The sequence below is a fragment of the Schistocerca cancellata genome, chromosome 3 (assembly GCF_023864275.1).
Source record: "Schistocerca cancellata isolate TAMUIC-IGC-003103 chromosome 3, iqSchCanc2.1, whole genome shotgun sequence".
Lineage (NCBI taxonomy): Eukaryota > Metazoa > Arthropoda > Insecta > Orthoptera > Acrididae > Schistocerca > Schistocerca cancellata.
The window spans coordinates 437,710,458-437,727,124 of NC_064628.1; the positions used below are offsets into that span (position 1 = coordinate 437,710,458).

Here is a 16,667-nt window from a genome sequence, read left to right on the forward strand (position 1 = left end):
GGGTTGCGTCAAACCAGTGAGATGAATAACGACTCAAATTATTATCTATCTGCCTCGGGCATGGATGTGTGTGATGTCCTTAGGTTAGTTAGGTTTAAGTAGTTCTAAGTTCTAGGGTACTGATGACCTCAGATGTTAAGTCCCATAGTTCTCAGAGCCTTTTTTTTATTATCTATGGAAATATGCTACAAAACAGAGTTATGGTAAAATACGCCAAGGCTGCATGCTTTTCTTTGGTTTTCCGTTTTGGGTCCATCGGTCTACTGTGTAAATCGAACAGTAGGTGCGAAAGGTTACCATTCTTGTCTTGCGTCCCTTTTAATTCGTGTACTTCGTCCTTGTCTTCATGTCTTACTTTCCTATTTTGCTTTTTGTACATATTGTAATTACCCATCTCGCCCTACAGTTTACACCCGTTCTGTGCGAAAATTTCGGACATAATCCAACATTTTACAAAGTCCAACGCCTGTCCTATGTCGACATGTCCTATGAATATGGCTCTTAAATTTTCTTATGTCTTGCTTCCAATATCAGGCGGAATGTTAGAATACCTCTATGGAGTTCCTACCTTTTCTAAAGCCAAACTGATCGTCATATATGTTATGTAATTACAAATGGCTCAGGAGTAACATCTAGAGGACGATTAATTAGTACAAAAGATTTCTTCACCGACAAAAGTCACTGCTGCATTCACTCATATATCCCCACAACAAAAAGTCATTTAGGGATATGGAGGCCAACAACCTAGGGCAGTGTTCCGAAACCCCGGGTTTTGTAGTAGCGCTGAGGTAGTGTGGCAATGAGGAATTGTCGTTATTGTGCCAACGTAGTGGAGTTCCATCATGTAAGGATATGCGTCCTTCTAAGGTTGTGAGAAAAGTGACGTCTGCATCGTTGTAATTGTCGTCATCCACCTTAGGAAAATCTCCTTCATGATCAACGACTTCCTGTGAGGTCTGCAATCCCCATATATGCACGCTAGGCGGTGTAACTTAACCGTTAACGTGCGATGTTGTCTCTTCACTGAAAATTACTGGCTATAAAAGCCTTTCGTCTTCCATCTCTCTCAACAAAATACTGCTGAAGCTGACACATTTCCTTTTACAGAACTAACTCTAAAGCCAAGATCACTTAAATACTGTTTACTGGATAACCGTTTTCAACACACTACCATCGGGTCTGAATGTAGCTTAACATTTATAAACCATTTCTACAACAAAGTGATAGCCCCACTACGCACTATGTGTTCACTGCAAAATTTCCTTTTACCATGAACACAAAGAGCTTGCATTAATTGTAAATTGGTAGACATTTGTCAGACAGCCGCATGAGCAACTGTAAGGTCTCTGTTTACGTGTTGAATAGACTTTCGATGGCTTCACAGAAAAATTTTCCGAATGCTCTCCACTTTTTTTATCACAAGTGCAAAGTATACCAGAATTCTTACATTTTATCAAACATCCTGTCTCTACAAATTGTCGATACCAATGACGAGTGATTTTTGCCACAGGAGGAATCGTCAACAAACGCTGACGAAAAGGATGCGATATGGTCACATAAAGGGAATGAAGAAAACCAGAAGAGTAATTTTGTTTTTTGCAAAAGAAGTGAGAGGAAACGAAAAAAGGTAAAGGAAAATAAAATATACGCAGGGATAAGGGTCCTGCGGTGCGAAACTCAGGGTCAACACGTAAGCGAAGACAATATGGGAAGAAGGGAATTTGTGCAATATATAGAGAAAAGCAAATGAAGTAGACGCGTCCACCAAGCAGCCATAGTAAGCTTTCTTGCGCTGACGACGGAAGCAGCTTTTCGTGGTGTGGGTTGAACATCGGAAGCGATGAGTAGTCGTGATATAGTTTCAAATTCGTGTTGTAACGTTTTGGAACAATAGACTCACTTAAATTCTCGAGTACAGTAAGTAGCGTGTTTCGTTCCTGACTTTCAAGCAAGGCGATACTAAATCAGTAACTGAAAAAAAAAAATTAAATCATCATATGACATCATTAGACGGGAGACACCGTCTGGGGTTGTTGTTCCGCCAGGAACAAGTCTTTCTATTGGACACCGTTTCTACGACTTACGCGTCTACGTTATGGATATGGGGTGAAATGATTAGGCTAACATGGACACCCACTCCGTGAGCGGAGAAAATCTCCATCCCTGCCGACAGTTGATAGGCTGATTTCTTTCTCACGGAAACTGCAGTACTGAGCATTTGTTATCCAGACACGGCTATTTCTGCACATCCCGCACGTGTGTCTTGAAAGAAACTGACCGTTTTTGTGTGACATATATGTCGCTTCTTTTCACTTTCCGTAGCTTGTGGCTGGCATAAAATAGAGCCCCCTAAATCGTTCTCCTAACACATTAGAAAGCGCAGTCATAAGCTGTTTCGCAGAACATACTTCGAAAAGAAAGAAAGTTTCCAGAATCACAACTAATAATTTCTTTAGGTACTTAAATTTACTGTGGATTCAGAAGGTACAATATTTAAATCTGTTAAGTGTCAAACTATTGTTATGCGAAACTCTGAAAAATATTAATAAAGATATGCACCCAGCTCTTGCAGAACGCCAGAACAACAGCTCGGTTGTCCTGGTACCCTCACATATACAAGAGGTACTTCGAGAGGTGTCAGCTGAGTTCAAGGTGTTCAGGGACTGTAAATACGCTGAATAACTGCAGTAAGGCTCTTGGTTAAAATAATTTTATCACATCTCTTGTACGTCACATGAAATCACTTCTTCGGAATTTCAGGGTACCGCCGCATCTAGTAGAATCTAATGAACTGCAACTCATGTTTCACTAGCTTTTAACACACTCGTTTCTGCTTAAAGACTTTGTATAACCGGAAATGAAGGCAATCAAAGATATGGTGCTACAGAGAAAATTATGTGGACTGTTAAGAAATGAAGTTCTACGCAGAATACGCGAAGAAAGGAATAAAGGGTAAACACTAACTAAAAGAAGGGACAGGGTGATAGGACATTTGTTAAGACGACATGGAATAACCTCTGTAGTACTAAAACAATTCAGAGACTCAAACCTTGTAGGAGAAGACAACGGAATATTCACAGAAAACAGTATGGTACATTGGGTATAAGATGAAGGAACTGACACAGAAGGAATCGTGGAGGGACACATTAAATCAGACAGAAGACTGACGACCAAAAGGAAAAATCATTATCGAATGTTTTCTGTGCAGAGATAGATTACAGAATATATAGCGTTACCATTTCTGTTGGATTCAGTTATCAAAGACGAAGCTAGATGGCTTTGCTGTATGTATTCATCATTCGTTCTCCGTGGGTGTTAGCATCTCTCTTTTCAAAAGTGCGGAAAATCTCTCTGCGATTGATATTGAAATCGCATTGCATGCAAGATATACTTACATTTTATTCAACATAAGCAATAATTGGTAAATTTTCATAAGTTTCAAATGTGAATTTGATTACATGGTTGTTACGAAAATTTATGTCGTATTGGTTATATTACTGACTGCGTATCTACTTCTATAATATATTTTTGCAATTTCTCTAGTATTTACGTCTGCAAAAAAGGTTCTAAGATTTTCTGAACTACAATGACCGTACAGGCTAATTCATATTTGAAAATGATGGTATTTTACCAAGAATTGTATCATATTGAATAAAATGTAAGTAAATCTTCCATGCAATACAATTTCAGTATTAATTACAAGGAGTTTTTGAGCTTTTTTGAAAGAGAGGTGGGAACACATAGCCGGCCGCGGTGGCCGTGGGGTTCTAGGCGCTCCAGTCCGGAGCCGCGCTGCTGCTACGTTCGTAGGTTCGAATCCTGCCTCGGGCATGGGTGTGTGTGATGTCCTTAGGTTAGTTAGGTTTAAGTAGTTCTAAGTTCTAGGGGACTGATGACCACAGCAGTTGAGTCCCATAGTGTTCAGAGCCATTTCAACCATTTTTGGGAACACATACATACTCCAAAAACCGTCATATGGCTTATAGCGAGTGGTATCCCGTATCGCTTTTAGTCATTCGCTTCCCTATTTCACTTGCAAATGCTTCTGTTCGAGTCTTCATTTCTCTTGCCTTCGCGGTCCTTGCGCGAAATGCACGTTGGTTGGTTGGTTGGTTTGGGGAAGGAGACCAGACAGCGTGGTCATCGGTCTCATCGGATTAGGGAAGGATTGGGAAGGACGTCGGCCGTGCCCTTTCAGAGGAACCATCCCGGCATTTGCCTGGAGGGATTTAGGGAAATCACAGAAAACCTAAATCAGGATGGCCGGACGCGGGATTGAACCGGCGTCCTCCCGAATGCGAGTCCAGTGTCTAACCACTGCGCCACCCCGCTCGGTCAATGCACGTTGGTATCAGTAGGATCGTTCTGCAGTCAGTCATGAATACCGGTTCTCTAAATTTTCTCAAAAGTGTTACACAAAAAGAACGTCTTCTGTTCTTCACGGATTACCACTTAAGTTCAAGGAGCATTTCCGCAAGACTCGCGTGCTGGTCGAACCTACCATAACAAATCTAGCAGCAGGCCTTTGACTTGCTTCGATTTCTTCCTTTACGCCTGCAGATGAGATGAGGGAGAAGAAGAACTATTTTGTATATACAACCAAACATTTACACTTCTTGTTGCAGTCTTCTTGAAAACTATAGGATTCCGAAGTTGAAATTGACAGGCCTGGTAATGAACCCTATTACTGTAGAATAAAAGTCCATTTGCCGCAGTTGCTCTTTACTACAAGAGGTATATCGAAGAGGTAGTAACTAAATACACATAAAAACCGCCGGTAGGAAAAGAGGTGTATTACACTAGAAAAAGATTTGTTAAGTTTCTCCTTATTAGATTGTGTTGTATCAAAGCCACCCCGTAACCTATGGCCAGGTTGAGCAACAACGGTGTGCACAAACAGAATTTAACGTTGTGTTAAAGGTATCTTGTTCTGCAAATATTTTTAAAAATATTTCTCCGGCCCTAATACTTTATAAAACGGTGTGTACTACAGCATTTAAATATTCCTTATAGCTCTATGAATTCTTGCGATGTGCGTGTTCCTGGATTCCTTAAAGTGCACTAGCAGAATAAGAATGATGTGGTTCGAATCTTCGACTGCAAATTGGCTCTCTTTCCATAATACATAGGTTTTCACCATTGAGTTAGTGATTCTACAGTGTGCTGAAGAAATGATTTTCACAAATTCGGGTACGATGGGAGGATATTTCGACATAATTCTGTTTCAAATAAGATTCCTTGGTTACCGGACTTAAGTACACTACTATCATGACAGCTTTTTGCTCTATCTTAACCTTGAGTGGATCATACTTTTCCTTCATTTTAAATTTAACGAGATAATTTAAAGGTGTCTGAAATTGTAGTGGAGAGCATCTCGCTTTCTTTTAACAACATTTGAATAATATATTTTGAATATAACTATCATAACAACAAGGAGATCTTAGAACACTTAACAAATATGAAAAAAACATTGTTACTATGCCACATTCACCAAGACAGCGTAATTACTTTTATGTGTGGATGCAGTCAGATGCAGCTGTGGGTAAGAACAACTCCAACTCCATTTTCCGCATACAATGGATAGCTGCAGCTGTCGAGCCGTTGTTATCGTTCGCGGGGTATTGTGTAGCACCAGCGAGCAGCGCAAGTGACGAGCGATTTGCAGTTGTCGAAGCGCTAGCGAAATGTAATTTTCCGCATAAACTGTCATCACGTTCTGTTAGTTCGCTATTGTCTTGTTCCTGAATAGCAATGACGGTCTGTGACAAGCTGATTGTCATTCACGCTGGGCTGCGTACTGAAAACCGTTCCGCGCTGTGAATGTTGCCGTAAGTGCGTTGCGTAATGGCATTTACGAACAACGGTGCCCATTCCATACAGTTACATATATTTACAAAGATCACTGTGCGCACAAAACTTTTATCTGTTATGGATGAGGATCACTGGGACTGTCATTTTAGGAGTGTTTACATGAACGCCCTACAGCCACTGGATCGATTTCAAACAAGTTTGGTACACGTATCACCTGTCGTCCGCAAAGAAGCACCTTAGTGGTAAGAACCACATAACTTCATTACGTTTCGGGGTGAAAAGGTGGTGACACAGAAGCGTAATTCAGGAATCTCTGCAGCAATTGCAACCAAATTTTGTATATACATGAGTGATTATTTTTATTATTCTTGTAACTATCTGTATAAAAACATTATGGGGGTAATACACTCCAAAAAACCCTAGTGTAGGGGATGAGAAGCTGTGATATGTAAAAGTATTAAGTAACCACCGAATTCATAATTTTAGTGATCTCTAGGGTCATGGGTTACACTCCCAAAGGATAAAGGACTGGGGATGGGGATTCAAAGACAGGCAAATATGAACCTATCTCTAACGCTAGAAGCAATTTCTATCAAATTAGCACACCTATCACTCACTATCTGAAAAAAAAATCTGGAACAATTTAAAACAAAATTGCTGAATACGTGAATGGTGTATCATTATTTGTGTAAAAGTAGACTAAAATACCCTTCCTATCGCTAGGGTGGGGGTAGGAACGAGACGTTCGAAAACGACGTTGGTATTTATTTCGTTCATTCAGCACACTTATAATATTTTAAAAGTACTAAGCGCAATATTTTTCCTATTTATATTCTTCAGCACGTCAAACAGGTATCAAGAACGAGTGTTGCAGCTAGCCAATAATAGTGTCAGTTTGTTTGTCAAATGTTCAAATGTGTATGAATCCCTAAGGGACCAAAATGCTGAGGTCATCGGTCCCTAGACTACTTAAACTTTACACTAAGAACAACACACACCCATGTCCGAGAGAGGACTCGAACCTCCGGCGGGAGCGGCCGTGCAATCCGTGACATGGCGCCTCAAACCGCATGGTACATAAGGACAAAAATGTGTGACAGCAGCGGAGAAAGACTAATACGGGGTAAAACTTCGATTATAAGTGGCCTAACCTTTCAACTTCCCGTCAGCTTAAGTGAACCCGAGTAACGAGTGGATGGGCAAAGTATCTATTAGGAACATTACGTATGTAGATTGTTGACAGTTGGGATTGTGGATCTCACTGGAAGCGTGCAAGGGATAAGTCCCTGCAGTCGCGCTATTCATCTATGTCCTCGGTGGCGCAGATGGATAGAGCGTCTATCATGTAAGCAGGAGATACCGGCTTCGAGTCCCGGTCGGGGCACACAGTTTCAGCTGTCTCCATCAGGGTATGTCAACAACACCTGTCAGCAGCTGAGGGTTTCAATTAATTATCATTTATTCTAGAGAAGCTGCACGATCACCAATGGTATCCGTTCTTTCGAGAACAGTTACTATCTTCATATACATTTCATGTAATACGCAATACCTCTCTCGTTGCAGCAGCGGTCGCTTCATATACAGACGTGACAAGCTCTTGAAAATAGAACATTATCAACTGAATAAATGGTCTTGATAAAATGGATAAAATGACAATAGGGTTAATTTTTTCCTTTTAATTCCTGTTTTTAAGCCGTAACATGGAGTTGCAGTTTAAATATATTTCAAAGCTCAAAATAGTCAACGGTCCAATGTATATTTATCGATGTAATGAAATGGCAATTTCAAGAGAAGCAGCCAACATTCTTGCTGCTTTCTATAGAACATACAAACAATTGATAAATGAGTAATAAATTTAAAATAAGCACCGGACGTTGATTGATATGATCGACGATATTTTTGTCGTCACGACTCGCGATGTTAATTATAGAGACATAATTTCGTAATGAAAGTAATTTTGTAATCAAATAAAATAAGACTCATCAAAATGTTTACTACATAGGATGTTTAAAGATAGGTAATGACGATCTTTCTTTCAGTTCACTGGAATTCATATCTTCTGTCAAACACTATTGCTGGATTGCATAGTACGGGTGTCTATTGCAAGTTATGTAATGTTATTCAGTTTGGTCAAATTCCCGAAATTTTTAAACAAATTAGTCAGAGTTGGTCTTCTAATGACGTTATAACGTGAACCTACAGTGTTGTGCCAACCAGAAATCGCAGGAACATCAACAAAAGCTTTATGTTCAGAGTATATCTCGCCGCAGCTGCTGCTGTCCAGAGGGCGATGTTTCGCAGCCTTTCACAGCTGTCGACCACGTGATGGATGAGTACTGTCGACGTCAGACGCTCCCGAAGCACTAGATGTCCAGAGCACGCCACGCACATACGTTGTCCAGCCCAATAAAATGGATGGCGTCAATCTGTAAGCCCTGCAGCGGTGCCACATCTGAGCGGCTTACTCGCTTCTCACGTTTTGCTGAAAATTCTTACAAACACTCGCTTACGACAAAAGGAAAACTTTTGCACCGGTAAAGAAGGTAAAATTCTTTTTGTGCAACTGGTTGATGATTATTTCAACTAATTACTGCTGCTTTCATGCCTAGCAAAACTAGGAGGCACAATACACTTGTTTTTTCCCATAATTATCTCGTAGAAGTCCAAAATGTGTAGTTATTATCTTCAGGTTAGAATTAACAACTCTGTATATATTTTACACAATGAATTTTGTGAAATTAATCGAAGTAAGTTAAGAGAAGGCCGTCAGCTTTAGTATCTTAATGGTTTATTGTTGCTTATGACTCCTCTAAGGAATCATACACATTAAAGTTTAAACATGGGCTCTAACACTGCATAGTGGCTACTTTGTCACACGATGAAATTGCAAAGCAAATTTTTCACACAACACACCTGACAAACAAATCTCTTCTTAGTTTCTCCATGTCACACACCTTTCCAAAATCACTTCATAGTCTTCTTTGACTTAAGATAACTCCTAATTGTTTAAATGTACATAGACGTTTGGAAGAGATACTGATAACTTTCACATAATATATCCATCATCGTGTAATGATCACATTCTGTATAAATACAATTTAGCAATCCTATTTCCAGTAGCCCAGTAATTTTGTCAGGATGGTTGTTGGTGATATACTTAAAGACAATATTACAGTTTAATGATGTCTTTTTTCTGGACATAATTTTTCAAGTTTTAAAAATACCCAGACATAACAATAGCACCAGTATTCGTACGAATTAGTAATGTTTCTATAATTATAATTGAGACGCAATTTATGTAGCTAACACTTCAATTTTATCCCAGTTCAACAAATTTTACATAGTCTAAAACATACTGTATATGCTCTGCCTCTAAGCATTTCACTTAGATATAAGTTACCAAAAGGTAATAATTTTTTATCCGTAAATTTTGAAGCTACGTCTTTTACTAAATTGTGCGTTTAATTTTTGTTCCTTATTGAATTACCGTACTCGACTATTAGATTCCTTATACACATTGTCGCCATTGTCCAAGTAAACCAAATATTAGGCACAATTAAACTGCTTCTCAAGATATTATCTTTAGTTATGCATACGAGTAGTTATTGTTAGTACTCGTAAGAAACCTCTCTTTCTTTATCCCGAGCAGTAGCCTACTATTTAGTTAGTATAAGAATCGATTTCGCCTTTACTCTATCTTCGTATTATTTGTATCAGAAGAATACTTCTTTTTTTATAAATGGTATATGACATCCGTGCACAGTGGCAATCCCACCCTTCCCCCCCCCCCCTCCACCCCCCAACCCCCCCCCCCACACACACAAGAGTTGTTGTTTGCCGAACCGAGAATCAAAACAGCCACCTTTGTCTTTCACATGAGAGCGCTCTACCGACCAAGCTGTATTATACCCTCGTTTCCACGACCCAGCCTTACTGCTTTCCTTCCAGACGTACATCTTTTCTATAGTTTTAACCTGCCAGGAAGTTTCAAATCAGCGCATATTTCGCTACAGAGCGAGAATTCATTATGGAAACTGAAATATACTAACAAAAGCAGTTATGAACTGTGCATCCTATAAATGTAACTCTCTATTGTTTATGACAAAGGAATGATTTTATACGATGTACAGTCGATTAGTGCTTTTGTATGTATACATTAGTTTATTTCTTGGCGAAACTCTGTACATGGTTGGACAGAACCCACGATCTAAAGTAATGGAGTAACTTAACATAAAGTTGCGAGTTTAAATGGGTCTGGAAATGTATTCTAGGTTGAAAATAAATTGCCCTGCCCGTAGGACTTCTGTCTTCTGGCACAAGTCACCCAAATTACAACACTGCATCCGATACTTGCAATGCATCAAATTACAACAATGCAGGCGTCATCCCAAGAAAATGCAGGCATCACCATGTCGGTCTGCTTGAGGTTCTGGCGAATACTACGGCATGTGATTGCATTCTGTTTTGCTACCAAGGTGATTGTGTTGTAATGTCGGATACAAGCAGAGGCACAAATGAAGTATATCTTCTTTTTAGCAATACCTATGGTAAAATTAGGGATAACTTTTTTAATCGCTTCAAGAAAGAGCCCCCAACGGAGGCTAATCTTCGGAAACTGAAAAGAAAGGGCTTTACAACTGGTTCTCTGAAATATGTCCAGGCAGTGGAAGACACAAGAAATATGTCAACAGCAATAAAGACCTGAAAGCTTAAATGCATCATTGCTTCGTTCACTAGCAAATCTGGCGAGGAAGCGGTCGACGGATGAACAGTACCAGAATCTCCAAGCATCACTGGATGATGAAAGAAGATTACTATTCATTTCGACCCGGCAGCATCAAAGAGTTAATTGACAATGGGTGAATACAAGACGTCGTTCGTGCGAACAGTTAGTTGCAGTTTTTCCAATATTAGCTACTCACCGAAAGGTTATATTGACAGGTGAAAGTTCTGTGTATCTTACCTCCGGGTCTCGAAATGTTTACTTCTGGGCCAAAGACAATACACAACATATCGTCAGCAGACAGAGGGTGTTGGAAATATGTAATACGTCTGTAAAGACATTCGTTTCTTTGTTATTCCATGCTTGACATTTAAATACGTTTTCTGTTGCGTATTTAAATGGATCTGGAAATGTATTCTAGGTTGAAAATAATGTTGAACATTCGGAGTGTGCCGGCCGCGATGGCCGTGCGGTTCTGGCGCTGCAGTCCGGAACCGTGGGACTGCTACGGTCGCAGGTTCGAATCCTGCCTCGGCATGGGTGTGTGTGATGTCCTTAGGTTAGTTAGGTTTAAGTAGTTCTAAGTTCTAGGGGACTTATGACCTAAGATGTTGAGTCCAATAGTGCTCAGAGCCATTTGAACCATTCGGAGTGTGATTTCTGACCTACCCTGTACAGTGTGGCGTACCCAAATAATCCGAAAAGTTATCTACAGATAACTTGAAGATCGCCCGAGTATCGACAGAAATCGATTGTTACAGTGAAGAAACAGTACAGCTGGTTAAAATATGTAACGCAGTTACAAACATTAAAATTTTCTCGCTTCTCATAAGCAGGTCTTGTGAGACACGCTAGTGTTGATGTGGGGCACAGCTAGAGAAGAACTAATGTACGTAGTTTTCTGACATTTCTGCGCCACCTTCTGTGTTTCAGATGACGGCGTCGAGGACTACAGCGATGGGAACCTAGAGCGTCTGCTGCAGGGCGCCCAGCAGAAGTGAGTAGCCACATATTCCCCTCTCTTCTTCTGCCATACTCCTCATCACCAATATCCTGATAGTGACTAAGGCAGCCGAAACGTTTCACTAACTTTTCGTCTTTGCACAATATGATACACACATTCATCAACATGTTGTTTAACCATCAACAATTTCTTACACTGAAATCTGAGTTGGTCATCTTAGGTCCCTCACATTCGTAGTCTCTGTAACACCCAGTAAATTGCTTTCTGTAACTACTTCACAAAGAATTAGTCCCAGCGTTTCTCACTGATAAGGTATGTGCTTTCCAAGTTGTGTGGTTACAACAAACTGACGATGTTCCGAGTGCTCCATTGCGGGTTGCGTACATCGCAGATACTGAAACATCGTAGATACATTCATTAATCTGTGCGCTCTTGGAGTATACTGAACAAAATAATAGTTCCACTTTCTGTCATCAGGTTAAAATATGGTGCTATAAACAATCAGAATGTGCTGTTGGTGCACGAAGGGGGGGGGGGGGGCGGCAACATACGGTATCGGTGGTTATGACATGATTATTGGGATATGGTCACAGGTTAGTGCATGTGTTCAATAAGATATCTCGACTTAGCAACATTATGCATCCGTAACACAGTATGATCGACAGTTTCTCTCATATCCGGTGCAATCAGAGCGATATGTCATCGTATGCTATCCTTTAGATCAGGAAAGGGCCAGATACGTCACTGACTCAACTTTTCAGATACCCCACAACCAGAAGCCACATGGATTTAGGTCGGGGATAATGGAAGACCACACATCTTGAAATACAATCATTACCGAAGGTTTCCCGAAGCAAATCTTTCACCTGGCAAGCGACATATGGTGTCAGAACATCTTGAATGAAAATAGTGGCTTGAACACAGTTGCGGTCTTGCAAAGCTGGAATCACATGTTGAACAAGGAGGTGCTTATAAGTTGCAGATGTCGCTGTACACCTAAGAGGCCAGTGAGGTGTCATCTCCTGGAAGACAAACGGACCGAAAATGTTGGAGCTTCTAAATCCACACCAGACAGTCACATAAGCTGAGTGCAGTGGTTGTTCCTGCACATGTGGTGTGGGAGAACCTCATATGTGATAGTTATGTGTATTCACGTAATCGTGCAGAGTAAAATGTGACTCGTCCGTCCAAAATTTTTTCCTACCACATGTCATCCATTTCTATGCATTCCCAAAAACGAAGGCAAAGTCACGGCGTTATAACCTGTCTTGCGGCTTCATTTGGAGCAAATTCAAAATCTTATAGTGATACTAGTGTAAAATGCGGTGCAAATTCTTTTTAACTGTTCTTCAGGAGAGAGACAATTTCCGTGACACAGCTCGAGCACTATCTATAAAATTTGAGGCATTTGCTTCATGTTTGGCTACAGCTACAGCAACTCTATCAACTGTAATGGGAATAGGCCACCTCCATCTCCCTGCAGAACAACCTAATGCACAAAAAGCCAATTCACCTGTTTCCTCAAATTTCATTATCATAGTCTTTAGCCCATATATTGACCTGGGGCCCCTTCGCAGCTGTTTTTGCAGGCAATATTCCCGCAATGCAGTGCTGTTACTGCTGCCGTTCTGAGCAGAGCACAGTCTTTCCGCTGAAAAGCTGTCGCGTTTTGTACGGAAAATCTAACGTTCTTAATCCATTACACCAACAGTCATTTCACAAAAGAAATCAACAAGCATACTGACATCAGAACAGTGCCATATTTTCAAGTGGTGGCAGAAATTTTGAACTTTGTGGAATACGCCGCACGACGGAATTAACAGACTTTGAACGGGAATGGTGATTGGAGCTAGACGAATGGGGCATTCCATTTCAGAAATCGTTAGGGGATTTAGTATTCTAAGACCAATAGTGTGAAGACTGTGCCGGGAATACCACATTTCAGGCATTACCTCTCACCACGGACAAAGCAGTGGCCAACGGCCTTCACTTAACGACAGAGAGCAGCGCCGTTTACCTTGAGTTCTCAATGCTAACAGACAAGCAACACTACGTCAAATAACCACAGAAATCAATGTGGGACGTACGACGAACGTATCCGTTCGGAGAGTCTGGCGAAATTTGGCGTTAATGGGATATGGCAGCAGACGAGCGACGCGAGTGCTTGTGCTAAAAGCTCCATGTCACCTGCAGTGGCTCTCCTGGGCTCGTGACCATAGCGATTGGACTCTAGACGACTGAAAAACCGTGGACTGGTTGTGTGGTGCAGACTCCATGAAGCCATGGACCAAAGCTTCCAACAAAGCACTGTGCAAGCTGGTGGTAGCTGTGTTTACATGGAATGTTCACAATTGGTTTGAAGAACAGTGTGAACAAATCCAGCGAATGATTTGCTCACTGAGTTCGCCCGACACGAATCCCATCGAACATTTATGAGACGTAATCGAGAGGTCAGTTCGTGGACAAAATCCTGTACAGGAACACTTTCCAAACTATGGATGGCTAAAGAGGCAGAATGACTGAGTATTTCTTCAGGGGACTTCCGACGACATGGTGAGTCCATACCACGTCGAGCTGATACATTACTCCGGGTGAAAGGAAGTCCAACACGATGTGAGGAGGTATCCCATGAGTTTTGTCACCTTTGTGTGTACATCACACATGCTTAAATATCTCTTGAAAAATTCTTCCTCGCTTTGTAGATAGTCCCTGCAGTAGACTAGAAGTTGCTTCATTATTTTCTTCACAACAATAAACGAACTAATTGACAGTACACCACCAGAGCAACTATGGTGGCTACTAATCTGCTATAGGGCCAACACTGCATTATTATTATTGTTCTTATCATTACATCTGCATCATACTCCGCAAGGCACCTAATGGTGTGTGGCGGAGGGTACTTTCGGTACCACTATCTGATGCCTCTAACCCTGTTCCACTCGCGAATAGTGCATGGGAAGAATGATTGTCGGTAAGCCTCTGTATTGGATCTAATTTCTTGAATTTTCTCCTCGTGGTCAATACGCGAGATGTATGCGGGGGGAAGTAATATGTTGTCTGACTCCTCCTGACAAATGCTGTCCAGAAATTTCAGTAGTAAATCTCTCTGTGATCCACAACGTCTCTCTTGTAACGTCTGCCAGTGGGGTTTGTTTACAATCTCCGCAACGCTCTCTCGGCAGCTAAACGATCCCATTAGTGGTAGTGGTTACACACAAAGCGTTAACAGCCAGAAGTCTTCAAATTTCGGCCAGTTCAGAAGTAGGGAAACGAAGAATCAAGTGATTTACAAGCAATAGTCCTAAACATAGTGAGCAGGTTTAATCTGGTTGATTTTAAATGAGGGTGGAGGGTATGCATAAAGCTAGGGCTCCTAGAGATAGCAGCTGCGCAGAGGAAGCATGTTAGGTAACAAGTGTCTGCTAGTATAAATAATAGATAAATAATTTGCTTTCTTTCTAAGATCGATTTGTAGGTAGCACACGCGACCCACTGAAAATTGCTTAATCGTTCTAGGAAAAAAAATATTGTTAGAAATAAGCGATACCAATTTTCATACTGAGTCCGTGGCTTACTAAAAAACATAAAACACTAAATATCATTTATGAACCATCATTTTAAAGACAAAATTCATCGAAGGAAATTCTTTCCGATTATAAATGTTAGTTAGGTGCTAATGTTGATGATGGTGTGGGGGCGGGGCAGGGATGATAACTGATACCTGAATGTAATCAGTGGTAGTAGTCTCAGAAAGGTTGGCAGCCACTGCAGTGTAGGGTAAAATCTATAAGAGAATGTGATGACCAAATTTACAGACGATATATGCATTTCGAGTAATGAAGTGTTAATTTGATGCTTATACTTTCGTGGGATGTGTGTGAGATTTTAGTCATTTTACATGAAGGCACAGCCCCTATGAGAACAAGATCACTAATAGGTACCCATATTTAAATAATAAATTACTTATTTTGTGAATGATGATGCAAATCCATATGTGAAGTAGGAGACGATTGACGACTTAATTGTCCACTCTGAGTAACCATCACTTTAGTGAAGTAGAAATGACATTATCTGCCTGCGACTTACTGACTACACATACGCACGTTCATCAGCTTACCATGTTGATATGGAGTATTGCTTATTCATCACTACTGACCAGGGTAGGCTTGTTTGAATACCATATTCCATGATACTAGTGTGAATACAAACGCTGCGGGATAATGCCTCGAGTACATTGTGTTCTCTAATTACATGTATACATTTGTACAGCACCTGGAAGAGAAGGTTTCCTATAACGATGGAAGTTATTGACGAGGATTCTGACCATGCAGCAAGTGCCCTGGGTAGTTGTAGTGCTCTTGCAGTGTCATTAGAATTGTGCGTCCCATGGTCAATATTACGGAATGTTTTCCGGTGTTTTTTACGCTGGTATCTATACAAGATCCAGACGGTGAAGCGACTGAAACCTCATGATCCACAACAACGTTTTGAATTTGCACTTCGCTTTCTGGCACGGATCGAAGTTGATGACATGTGGCCGGTCAATATTCTATTGAGCGACGAGGTACACTTTACACAACAGGGCGCAGCGAATATACAGAACAGTTGAATCTGGGATACTGTTAGAACGTGTTTTGTGCTCAAAGGGGCATTGTACTCGCCGTAAGTGACTTTTTTATCCTCAGTCCTTTATTTGAAGAGAATATACCCAGAGAGCTTGTCAGGTGTATAGCTACTTCTTCACATCATTGAGATCTCCTTGTACAGCATGTGGTTCCTGCTTTGAAGGAGTACAACTGTGCGGAAACTACTGTTTCCATGCCAGATGCGGCAACACCTCGTGATGTTCGCCCAGTGAAAGACATGCTTAATGCAATCTTTCACGAATGTGTTATCTCTAGAGGTTTTCCGGATGCATGGCCTGCAAGAACACCTGATCTGAATTCATGTGACGTTTGACTCTGGGGATATCTAAAATGACGTACTTAGCAGGAGCAACGTCGGTCTCCACCTGAACTGAAGGCCAGTATACAGGAACACGTTGCTCAGATTCCATCGGAACTGCTTGGAGCAAGTGTTCATCATGAAAGCAGCATAAGAATCGTGTCAACGTCTCCGGTGCTGTTATTGAACAAACTGTGCAAGTGGCGGTTAATAATAAAATCAAAA

General features: G+C 40.9%; 1 protein-coding gene across 1 annotated transcript in view; it reads left to right on the plus strand.

The window, feature by feature from the left end:
- The window catches only part of LOC126175190 (uncharacterized), a 382,493-nt gene that overhangs the window by 298,418 nt on the left and 67,408 nt on the right, over positions 1 to 16,667 (plus strand). The window contains exon 2 of the mRNA XM_049921783.1: positions 11,468 to 11,531. Coding sequence (XP_049777740.1) covers positions 11,468 to 11,531 — 64 coding nt within the window. The remainder of the gene's footprint in view (positions 1 to 11,467; positions 11,532 to 16,667) is intronic.